General features: G+C 39.7%; 1 protein-coding gene across 1 annotated transcript in view; it reads right to left on the bottom strand.

Moving 5' to 3' along the window:
* Positions 1–12,999, bottom strand: part of Agbl2 (AGBL carboxypeptidase 2) — a 33,841-nt gene that overhangs the window by 15,433 nt on the left and 5,409 nt on the right. Inside the window, exons 6-8 of the mRNA XM_026399173.2 lie at positions 10,554–10,661; positions 3,859–4,012; positions 517–1,299 (exon numbers count right to left, since the gene is read on the bottom strand). Of these exons, the coding sequence (XP_026254958.2) occupies positions 517–1,299; positions 3,859–4,012; positions 10,554–10,661 (1,045 nt within the window). The remainder of the gene's footprint in view (positions 1–516; positions 1,300–3,858; positions 4,013–10,553; positions 10,662–12,999) is intronic.

Here is a 12,999-nt window from a genome sequence, read left to right as displayed (position 1 = left end):
TCCAAAGATCTGACAAAGCCATGTGACGTCAAAGGAACTGGTAAAAACCATCCAAAGCCATATCTGATGACAGAACAACAAAAGAGAGGAGCTGGGGTTGTGGCTCACTGGTAGAGTGCTCACCTAGCATGCATGAGGCACTGGGTTCAATCCTCAGAACCACATAAATGTAAAATAAAGATATTGTATCCACCTAAAACTAAAAAATAAATTTTAAAAAATATTTTATTTTTTTAGTTGTAGTTGGACACAATACCTTTATTTCACTTATTTATTTTTCTAATTTATTTTTTAGTTGTAGTTTGACAGAATACCTTTATTTTATTTATCTATTTTTATATGGTGTTGAGGATTGAACCCAGGGCCTCACACATGCTAAGCGAGTGCTCTACCACTGAGCCACAACCCCAGACCCTAAATTTTTTTTTTTAAAAAAGAGACCTCATTCCCCATAAGACAGAGTATATGACATAAGGCTCAGCACTCACAGAAAGACCAATGAATAAAAGGTCTCACCTTTTGATCATGTTCCTGGTGTGCCAGATGCAAGGAAAAGACTCCTTCAGGATGGTTTTATAATGCCTGTTCAAGTCCCTTCCAGCCAATGAACACCTATAATTCCCCACAATCACACCATCTGGATTTAACATGGGAACTACCTTGAAGACAAAAATATCTCTAAGGAGCTGGGCATCTGGAGAGTTGCTAAGGATGAAATCCAAAAAGCCTTTCATAATCCAAGAGGCATTACTTTCCCCAGGGTGCACTCTGGCACTCAAGACCACAGCTTTCTTTGCAGCAGCTTCATGAGGGGTCGGGGATGGGTTGGTGATGGTGAGCAAGTAGACAGTATTTCCTGCTAAGCTCCTGCATAAAGTTCGGAGCTTGCAGAACTGAGACTGGATGGGGTTCTTTGCCACTGACAAGAGGTAGCACTGCAAATCAGTGTATGTATATGGGTAAAAGTGTGCAAAGAAGCAAGTGTCCTGGTCATGTGGAAACTGAATGGTCCACGTAAGACAGTAGAAAGACTGCTGCCCATTGTCTGTGTTATTCTTGTAGTACTTGATTTCATTTCCTTCTCTCCTCCAACCAATGTTGTAGATGTTGGCATCCAATTGGGAGTACATGAGTGGTTTCATGCCTACAGTATACAGGCTCTTAGGCTTCAGCAAGTTGACAATGGTGAAGCGATAGGTGACATCTTTTCTGGTGTTTTGAACTCGAAAATAAAACCACTGAGTGTGTTTATTGGTGTAGAGGTCAGTTCGCAAGGTGAGTTCATACTCGTAGGTGTCTCTGTAATGGACAGAACAGAAGATTATCTCTATAATCTCACACTCCCTTCAAAAATCAATTTGAGAAAACATCATATTACAACAGAAAATCCTTCTATATCATGTTTATTTTCTAATTTGCCTAACCGCAACTCACATAATTAGACAATCAGAAACTTGGGGAAGGAAAGTTTGGTATGAAGAAGGAAAATTTTCAAACTCACTATTACTCAGGATTTTAAAAAATTCTTTTGGCTTCTTTTCTTCTTTTTTTTTAGAGAGAGAGAATTTCAATATTTATTTTATTTATTTTTTAGTTTTCGGCGGACACAACATCCCTGTCTATATGTGGTGCTGAGGATCAAACCCAGGCCGCATGCAGGCCAGGCGAGTGTGCTACCGCTTGAGCCACATCCCCAGCCCCTCTTTTGGCTTCTTGATAGCTTTCTAGAGTGTCTACTAGCAGTTTCTAACTACTGCAGTACATTTCTCTGAAACATACTGAAAGGTAGGGGAGTCAGAGCCTGCTTTTGGTTACTAGCTGTTTATCCTAGAGCTCACACTTTGGAGAAGACCCATAAGCCTCAGTGTTATTTTTATCACTAGCCATCAATTATTTCAAGATGAGGGGGCACCTGTGGAATGCATTCACCTTGTATAAAAGATGCAAGACTAACTTGAAAAAGAGGAAATAAAAATGGCAAATAAAATTTAAAAATAAAAAGATATTCACACACATTGATAATAAAAGAAATGCAAATCAAAATAAGATGTGGTTTGGAGGTTAGTTCAGTGGTATGGTGTGTTTTTAGCACATGGGAGGTCTTTAATGCCTAGTACAAATTTTTTTTATATATAACTTTATTTTATTTATTTATTTTTATGTGGTGTTTAAGGTTCGAACCCAGGGCCTTGTACATGCAAGGTGAGTGCTCTACCACTGAGCCATAACTCCAGCCCCCCCCCAAATTTGTTTAAAGTTAAAAAAAGATGCAATTTCCCCCTTTATCTGCTCATCATCCCAGCTTTGGAAAAGAAGCACTCTTATATATTGAAGATGAGAAACAGAATCATATTGGAGGTCAATTTGGCAAAAACTAGTGTTCAAACCCTTTGACCTCACAATTTTATTTCTAGAATTCATCCCCTAAACCACTATAATTAAAAAGATAATGCATAAGTGTGTTAATTCTGCTAAGTGATTAAGCAAAACTATAAACATCATAATTCATGCCAGTTTAGAGCAAGGTATGGAATATCCATACAACAGGATAATGTTCACTAGTTATATATTTAGGGATGAGTTCTCACTAGTTAGTTGTCCAGTCTAGTTCTGAACTCTTGGGCTCAAGTGATCTTCCTGCTTCAGCCCCCTGAGTAACTGGGAATATAGGTGCATGCCACAGCTCCCAGCTGGCACTATTAAAAATAAGGAGGCAGGACTGCAATTGTAGCTCAGTGATAGAGCACTTGCCTTGTACGTGAGGCCTTGGGTTCCATCCTTAGCACTTAAAAAAAAAAAAAAAAAAGAACAAAAACAAAACCAAGGAGGCATATCTGTGATACTCCCATAGAAAAATACCTAAAATTTATCAAATGGGAAAAAAAGCAATTTGTAAAACATTACACCATTATCCAATTTTTATTTTTAAAAATATACACTTTGTGTATATTATACACACACAAATATTAAGGTATATACACAAAACTAGTTTTACTGTATCCGGGAGGCCTGATTATAGGACTTTTGGTGGGGGGTACTGGGAATTTTGCCCAAGGGTGCTTTATTACTGAGCTACATGCCCAGTCCTTTTATTTTTTGAGACAGGGTCTTGCTAAATTGTTGAGGTTGGCCTTGAACTTGTAATCCTCCTTCCTCAGCTTCCTAAGTAGCTGGGATTACAGGTATACACTACCATACCACATTTAGAAGAAACAATTTAGATAAATGCTTTACTTTTGGGGGAAAACAGGAGTCATAATTATTATATTCTCTACAGGGAGCCACCCATAAATTACTTGAGGGTCTTCACTGGGTATTGAGGCAGCGGGATTTAGGTTTGGCAGTGCAAACTAGTTTGTGGCTCCTCCCGTTCAATGGATTGCCCAATGCATGTGACCTCTATTTCTGCTCTACTAGGAAGACCTCTCTCATAACCCTGGCATTGGGAGTAACCCGTTGGAAACTGGACAGCCCACCACCTATCTTACTTGGCAATAAACATTCCATGGAAAACCTCTGATGTTCCCCCATATAAATAAAGCAAGCGCAGGCTCCACTGCTCTTTTCAATGTGGAAAAGATCAGTTAGTCTGACCCGCACCTGCTTTTTAAAATTATTTTCTGTGTTCTGTGCTTTTTTTGCTGTTTTGTCTTTCTTAGCTTTTATTCCAAAGCTAGCCCATTCCACCAAGAGGAACCTCCATTCCATCGCCTGTGCAGGTCCCAGCGTGAATTCTCCACCCTTGTAACCATTTCTCATTACCCCTTTTAGCAAACATTCCTCACTCCAGAAATCATCCCTGAAGATACCTCTAAGGCTCTCAATCATCATTCTATTGGGAAATTCCTGGTTACTCACACTTGGACAGCTTTTTGCAGATTCCCACTCTCAAATCTTGACTCAAAGAGGAGAGTATCATCTTCTGGTCCTTCCAATGTGACAGCAAGTTCCTTGATAATTCCTCGTTTGCCTCCCACTCTTGAACTGGTGAAATAGGAACCTTCGGTGGGCACTGTAGATAAAGAGACATCTTTAAGTCAGGTTCCACTCAGAATCCATTCATTCAGCACATATTTACTGAACCCCTCTACCTGGTCAGCACTACCCTAGGTTAACAGCAATAATATTTAAATTTTCAACTGGGGACTCATCCTGGATAGAAACCATTGACTCAAAGAGACAATTAAACTTCAGATGGTGCTACAAATGGAGTCCCCATGGACATCCCTCTAGACTGGGATGGACCCCTTGATTAGCCTGCTGCTTCCCACTTGTCCTAAATCTTCCTCTGAAGAATATTCCAGTTATTTCAACGATACCTCTTGTCAGCCTTAAATGGCTAGGGTGGGTTTTGCCCCAACTCCCAACAGTAGCTGGGTATCCTCTGAGATGGGGGATTGAAAGAGATATAGAAGGACTTAGGCAGCCAAGGCAAGATGGCAAGTGAGGAGGTTGGGGACATGGCTAGAACAAAGGAGCATGAAGAGGGTCTTCTGATGAGATCAACTTTCTGCTTAATGAAAATACTCATGGACATAAGCTGGGGCCCAATCAGACAGACATTTCCATATTTATGCTCTGAAGTGGGACGTGGACACAAGAGGGGACCCAATCAGACAGATACTTCTGTACCTATGTTCCTAAGTGGGAATCCAAAAGAAAAACTAAAACAAACACATGGACAGAGGGGGCACCAATCAATAATAGTGAGGAGAGCATGGAAAGGAGAGGAGATAAGGAAAGGAAGAAATTCCAGAGACCACAATAGAACAGGCCAAAACTCCCCGGCAGATTCCCGGTTCTGGGGCCCCTTCTCTTTGGAGAATTGAGTCTCTGTGACTTGCTTGCTTAAAAAAAAAAAAAAAAGGTACAGTTAATGTCAAGCATGGTGTCATACTCTTGTAATTCCAGGTACTACTCAGGAGATTGAGGTAGGAAGATTGTAAGCTGGAAGTCAGCCTGGGCAATTTAGCAAGGCTCTGTCTCAAAATAAAAAATTAAAAGGGCTGGGGAATATAACTAAGTGGTAGACTGTCACTGAGTTCAATTCCTGGTGCCCTAAAAGAAACAAAAGAAGTTGATTTGCAACTATTTTTGTCTTATCATTTTTTTTAAGTTGTAGGTGGGCACAATACCCTTATTTTATTTATTTATGGTGCTGAAGATCAAACCCAGGGCCTCACACATGCTAGGTGAGTGCTCTACTACTGAGCCACAACCTAGTCCATCCTGCCTATCATTTTTTTTAAATTTATTTTTTAGATGTAGATGGACACAACACAATGCCTTTATTTTTATGTGGTGCTGAGGATCGAACCCAGGTCCCGCCCATAGAAGGCGAGTGCTCTACTGCTGAGCCACAATCCCAGCCCCTGACTCATTTTTAATGATATCTTTTTTTGTTTGTTAGAACAACTCAGCAAAATAAAATTCTGGTTTATTGTTGGACAACATTGTTCCACACAAAAATCAAACAGGTCAAAAGTAAGTAAATAAATGAACAGCAACTTCATAGACAAAAAAAGAAAAGAAACCTTTTTATCTTTGGCCTTTTTAACCATCTCATACAAATAACTACTTATAGTATAGCTAAAGTAAATACACAAAAAGTTACTGGAATGCTTAAAATAAGAATGTTTTTTTGTGGTTGTTGTTTTTGCTTTTTTTACAAGGTTTTTTTTTTCTCCTTTGAGATTATAATGAACATGGTCACACCACAGGTAAAGTCAGAAGTAGGACAGAGAATGCTCCAAAGGCTGGTTTGGTCATCTGAGATCATTAAAAATGGTTGACCCCTAACAATATGTACAAAAATATAAAATGTAAATTAAAAATACAAACAAATTTTCCTTTTTTAAAGTACTTTTAAGAAAAAAAGTAAGGCCTTGGAAGTTTTGGTTCTTTTTTCCTCCCCTGTTGCAAATTCACGTTGTGGTTTTGGTTGGGTGGTGAAGAGCACGTGTCACTGTGGGTGGCACTCCCCGTAGTGGGCTGGCGGGTAGGCCTCTCGAAGGTGACCACGTTTAGATTCTGAGATGGGAAGTGGAGGGTGAATAGGTCACAGTGGCCTTTTATTTTTAGTTTGACTTTTCCTTTTTTGGTGTCTAGTCATCCTCCTTGTCTTCTGCTTCTTGGTATCAACATCATCATCCTCATCCTCTTCAGCTGCCCATTTGCCCGTAGCTGCCTCAGCCTCCTCATCTTCATCTCCATCCTCTTCCTCACCATCACCTTTCTCCTCCTCCTCTTCTTCCTCACCACCGTCTTCCTCATCCTCATCTATCTCATTGTCAGCCTCCTGTTCCTCCTTTTCCTCATTAGCATCCCCATTAGCAGGGGCGTCTCTTCCATTCTCTGCCTCCTCCACAACTTCCTTCTTCTCCTTTAAGTCCTTGGTGTCCACAGCCGCATCTTACATGGTGGGGCACGCCAGTGATCCGGTGATCCGATGCAGTGGGTTAAAAAGGAAACTAGTTCAGGGACTCTGGCCATAAAGCTGCGGAGTCCGCAGGCCGGAAAGGTTGTTGTGGCGAGTGGGGAGCTGGACCCAGGAACAATGCAAATGGCTTTTCAGAGCAGCCAGTGGGGGCTTAATAATATCTTTTTTTTTAATATTTATTTTTTAGTTGTAGTTGGATACAATACCTTTATTTTATTTATTTATTTTTATGTGATACTGAAGATTGAACCCAGGGCCTCACACATGTTAGGTGAGCACTCTACCTTTGAGCCACGACCCCAGCCCTAGTGATATCTTTTAAATAGTGAAAAGTTGGGGCTGGGGTCTTGGTTCAGTGGTAGAATGCTCATCTAGCATGCATGAGGCACTGGGTTCAATCCTCAGCACCACATAAAAATAAAGATATTGTGTCCACCTAAAACTAAAAAAACAAATAGTAAAAAATAAATAGTAAAAAGTTCTTAATTTAGATAAAGTTCAATTTATCAATTTTTCTTTTATGAATCATGCCCCTTTTTTTCAGTGTTTGGGATCAAACCCTGGGCCTTGCCCTGCTAGTCAATACTCTTACCACTCTGAGCTACATCCCCAACCCTCTGAATGTCTTTGGTGTTACATTTAGAATGTGTTGCCAAATCTAAGGTGAAGTTTACATCTGCTTTTTGCAGTACTGGGAATTGAACCCAAGGGCTTCCTGCGTGCTAGTCAACTGCTCTACTACCAAGCTACATTCACAGCCTTACACCTATGTTTTCTTAAAATATTTATAATTTTAGCACTTCCTCTTAAGTCATAAGATTCATTTTAATTTTTTTACATGTATGAAAGAGAGATCCAACTTCATCCTTTTGCATGTGCATATCCAGTTGTTTCAGAATCAACAATTAAAGAGATTATTCTTTCCCTTATTGAAAAGCAACTGACCATTTATGTATAGATTTATTTCTGGGCTCTCAATTCAAGTTCATTGACCTATATGCCAATCCTGTGCCTTTACTATACGGTTTTGTAGCATATTACAAAATTAGGAAGTGTGAGTCCTCCAACTTTTCATTTCTTTTTTAATACAGACTCCTGCAATTCCATATGAATTTGAGGGTCACCTTTTCCATTTTTGCATAAGAGGCCATTGGAAATTTTTCTTTAAAGTTATTGAAATTCTGATAAGGATTTGTATTTGTAGATGTTTGAGTAGTACTGCCATCTTAACAAATTTAAATCTTCCAATCTGTGAACATGGAATGCCTTTCCATTTTGGGGCTGGGGATGTGGCTCAAGCGGTAGCGCGCTCGCCTGGCATGCGTGCGGCCCGGGTTCGATCCTCGGCACCACATACCAACAAAGATGTTGTGTCCGCCGAGAACTAAGGAATGCCTTTCCATTTTTTAGGTTTTCTTTATTTTTTTTTTCCGCTGATCTTATTGTTTCTAGAACTTCCAATACAATTTTGAATAGAAGTAGTAAACTGGGCATATTTTCATCTTTTTCCTGATCCTAGAGGGAACGCTTCTTCTAGTCTTTCACCACTGAGAATGTTGTTACTCCTTGCTATGTATAGTCACTAAATCTTTTTTTTTAATTTTTTTTAGTTATACATAGGCACAATATCCTTATTTTATTCATTTTTTATGTGGTGCTGAGGATCCGAACCCAGGGTCTCACACGTGAGAGGCGAGTGTTCTACCACTGAGCCACAACCCCAGCCCATCACTAAACCTTTGATTCATTCAATCAGTGGTCAGCCATGATCTGACAGAGATATCCTTAAATACCTAGAGTTAAAAAACAAATCACAGGAAAACTAGGTGTGTGGTAGCACATGCCTGTAATCCCAGCAGTTCAGGAGGCTGAAACAGTAGGATCTTAAGTTTGAGGTCAGTCTCAGCAACTTAACAAGACCCTGTCTCAAAAAAAAAAAAAAAAAAGAAGAAGGGTATGGGAGGTGGGGGGTCATGGCTCAGTGGTAGAGTGCCCCTGGATTCAATCCATAGTACTGTAAACAAACAAGTTAAAAAAAATTAAAATCATAAATCTTTCCTAGTCTTTCCAGATTGGCTCTGAGGCAGTGCACTCCTCAATACTAACCCAGCCTGTAACCTCAGGCTTTACCTCCTTCCCGCACAAAGCCCAAAGCCCAACCAGAGGTGCAAGTCCAAGGATCTTCTCAGGTCTTTTCCGAATGGGTTGAGCCTATGCACATCACATTCTTTGACCTATGTGGTAACACTTCCAGAACTTCATCTCTCCCAAAAATCTTCCTCCTCGTCTCTTCCTCCCCAGGCTTTTGGGCCTGTTTGTTGCTTGCCCCATCTGCCATCCCTTGCCCCAAGAGGCAATAGGCAGTTGTATGTCTTTAAATGTTTTGTTAGATGCCACTTGGTAAAACTGTTCCAACCAAAGGAGAGAAATAAAAGCCAGTCTTTGCTCTGGGTCCTCACAGAGTTTAAGACAGACAAAAGAAATCACAACCACAGAGTTTTGAGGATGAGGCCCATGTTGCTCTCCCCAGTACCACCATGAGCATGCCAAACCACGAACGAGGACTTCTGTCCTCATGGTCTCCACCAACCAGGGATGGGGACAGTAGATGGGTAAACAAACTGGCATGCTTTACCACTGAGATACATCCCTAGAGTCTCACTAAGTTGTGGAGGCTGGCTTCGAACTTGTGATCTTCTGGCCTCAGTCTCCCAAGTTGCTGGGATCACATGTTTACAACAGTGCACCTGAATCTTGTGATTCCTCTATCACATAGATTATTTAGAAATATGTATTTCGAGCTGGGCGCTGTGACACATGCCTGTAATCCCAGTGGCTCGGGAGGCTGAGACAGGAGGATAGTGAGTTCAAAGCCAGCTTCAGCAAAAGCAAGGTGCTAAGCAACTCAGTGAGACACTGTCTCTAAATAAAATACAAAATAGGACTGGGATGTGGCTCAGTGGTTAAGTGCCCCTAAATTCAATCCCCAGCATGCGCCCCCCCCAAAAAAATGTAGTTCAATTTCCAAATATTTGTGGGTTTCCCAGATTTTATTATGTTGTTGATTTCTAACTTAATTTTGTTGTAGTCAGAAAATATAGGATATTGTATTATTTTACTCTTTTAAAATGTATTAAGACCTGCTTTGTAGCTTAGATTATGTCTATCCTGGGAAATCTAACAGGTGTTCTTGAAAAGAAAGGGTATTTTGTTGTTGTTGGTTATAATCTTCTGCTTTCCTTTTCCCTCTTCTCCTTTTTTCTTTTTTTTCCTTTCAGTGCTGAGGATTGAATCCAGGAGCACCATACCACTGAGTTACATCCCAGCCATTCTTTATTTTTTGGTACTGGGGATTAAACCCAGGGATGCTTAACTACTGAGCCACATCCCCAGCCCTTTTATATATTTTATTTAAAGACAGGGTCTCACTAAGTTGCTTAGGCCTTAAATTGCTGAGGCTGGCTTTTAACTGGTGATCCTCCTGCCTCTGCCTCCAGAGCTGCTGGAATTACAAGCGTGAGCCACTGTGGCCAGTTCTCAGCTTTTTCTTTTTTATTTTAAGACAGGGTCTTCCTGAGTTGCCTTAGGACCTTGCTAAGTTACAGAGGCTGGCTTTGAACTCGCTATCTTCTTGCCTCAGACTCCCCAGCTGCTGGGATTACAGACCTGCATCATTGCGCCCAGCAGATATTCTTCATATTTTTATGAAGGACATGGATTCTGTCCTTAGAAGCCTACAACTTATGTAGGCAACCACATCCTAAGTGACAGTCACATACACAAAGCAACAAAATACTCAAGTATACTCAGGAAGTAGAGAAAAGAAGGGCAAGCTCCCCATAATGTAATTCAGTGTCTGATTTCCAGGGGGAATAAGAGAGAAAGTATAAAATGGACTTCAAGCTACTAAGAAAAATGTACAATGTGCCATCATTTCAAAAAAACTATTGAAATTTTAAAACTGAGTCATGACTATTGGGGCTCCCACTTACATTGGTCTGGTAAAGACAGTTTATCCATTAGTAAATTAGGATTTTAAAATCACTTCAATTATGGGAAATAAGTTTATTATAACTTATGATTAATCATTCACTTTTCAGTATAATGAAAATACCTGGATTTAAATGGTAGACAACTGTGCCTTTTTCCTCTCCTACAATTTCTGGTACCTTTTCATTTCCTGTAGGTTGATAGAAATATTCTGGCTGAGGTGGAACCCACTCTGAAAGAAGGCATTTTAAAAAGCACAAAATAAGAAATATACAAGGTATTATCAGAACTAATAAAAAAATATCAATTATTCAAATGACTAGTTTGATCAAATCAAACCAAATTCTTATCCCAAATTTCCAGCTTATCTGTAAATTAATTATGTCTTGCTTCTTTCCATAAAAAAATGAGGAAACTTTTAACAAAAAAGCATATACAATGAAATAATAAATTTTAAATAGAAGACTTAAGCCTGAAAGGTCAATACAGTTGCTACAACAACTCTTCAAAATAGCTCTGTACTTCCTTGAAATCAGGAAAATGGGGCCAGCTATATCCTTTTTATTACTATAAAGGAACAACTCTATTATTTGTTTCAGAAGAAACAAAGTATTTACATTAGCACTGAATTAGAAAGATTTCTCACATGGGATGAAAGCTAGAAACATTTAAAAAAAAGAAAAGAAAAGAAAAAGAACAGTAAAAGATAATGCTAATTTCTTTCTTCTTTTTTTTTCTTTTGTGTGTGTGTGTGTGTGTGTGTTGGGTACATTGAGGATTGGACTAAGGGGTGTTTTATCACTGAGCTTCATCCCAAGCCTTTTGAAAAATTTAAATTTTGAGAAGGGGTCTTGCTAAATTGCCCACACTGGCCTTGAACTTGCAATCCTCTTGCTCAGTCTCTAGTCACTGGGATTGCAGGCATATACCACTGCACCCAGCAGATGATAATTTCTTTGAGGCTTTGGCAATTCAGTTTAACTATAAGGTACTTGGTAATAAATTTCCTTTGGAAAAAAATTGAGGTGGGTGGATACTGGGGATTGAACCTAAGAGCACTTTACCACTGAGCCACATCCCTAGTCCTTTTTATTTTGAGATGGGGTCTTGCCTCAGTAGGATCACTGATGCTGGCCTTGAACTTGTGATCCTCCTGCCTTGGCCTCCTGCGTTGCTGGGATTATAGTCATGTGCCACCAAACCTGGCTGCTAGGAATTTTTTTTTTTTAAGAATTGCTTCACCTGTAATCCCAGCATTTTAGGAGGCTGAGACAAGAGGATTACAAGTTCAAAGCCAGCCTCAGCATCTTAGTGAGGCTCTAAGCAACTCAGAGAGACCCTGTCTCTACATAAAAATATAAAAAGGGCTAGGGTTGTTGCTAAATGGTTAAGCGCCCCTGGGTTCAATCCTTGGTACCAAAAATAAATAAATAAATAAATATGCAATTGTTAGCACTGCAATAATGTGATTATTAAATTCTAGTTTCCCAGTTTTTTTTTTTTTTTTTTTTTTTTTTGTATTTCTTAGAGTCAAGTTCCAAATTCCCATATGAAGGCTGGGGATGTGGCTTAGTCGTAGAACACGTGCTTACCATACATTAAGTTCTGGGTTCAATCCCCAGCACTGGGGAAAAAAAAATCTTAGGAATTTTATCTGTTTAGTAGCCACTCATTTTTGCTTTTTATATATGGAAGAGCAAAATCTGGCCAGATCAAATTGGACTTGTATATAAAAACTACAGAGTACATGATGATCTTAGCTCTCTTAGTCGTTGTACCAAATCAAAATGCCCTCTTCCATTTTCAAACACCCCAAGAGCAGTGCTATCCCTAGTTGAGAATAATGAGTGGGTCCCTGCAAGTATTTTCAGCCTCTCATCTCTTGTCTCTCATGTTCAGTGCCCCATGGTTCCTAAAACACGCCATGTTCTTTGTGTTTCTTCCACATGTACTACTTTTCTCTAACTCTCTCCAGTTAAAAGGGTCACTTCTAAATCATCTTTCAGATTTCAGCTTTCATGTGCACTCCTTTTGGAAATCTGAAGTGATCTCCAGGCTGGTAGGTGTCTCTAGAGGGACATAACTCCATGCAATTACCTAGTAAATGCTCAATGTCCCCACTAGTCTATAAGCTCTCGGTACCTCCACTTGCTCATCATTGTAGTTCTAGCACCAAGCTCTTAGGTTAGCATATGGTGAATGCTAACATGCGTTAATCGAATGAATATTATAAGGAGGCAGTGAGAAAAAATGAAACAACCAATTATTTATCCAGAAGTCTAAAGCACAGATTTATTGTTTGGTAGATTAAATATTCTAGTAGTTAGAAGTCTCCTTTTTCACACAAGCCACTTCTGTAAATGCTTCATAAAATAGAGGCAAAAGATTGTGGGTTGGGGGTACAGTTCAGTAGTAGAACATTTAACTAGCATGCATGAGACCCTGAGTTCAATCCCCAGTATCACACATACAAGAAAAGACTGTGCTTGGGATGGGGTTGTAGCTCAGTGGTAGAGCGCTTGCCTAGCATGTGGCATGCATTAGGTTCGATTCTCAGCACCATGCACAAA

This window comes from Urocitellus parryii, chromosome 4 (assembly GCF_045843805.1).
Source record: "Urocitellus parryii isolate mUroPar1 chromosome 4, mUroPar1.hap1, whole genome shotgun sequence".
In the NCBI taxonomy this organism is placed as follows: Eukaryota; Metazoa; Chordata; class Mammalia; order Rodentia; family Sciuridae; genus Urocitellus; species Urocitellus parryii.
The sequence above is the reverse complement of the archived record's forward strand: the minus strand, read 5'-3'. Positions and strand labels throughout refer to the sequence as shown.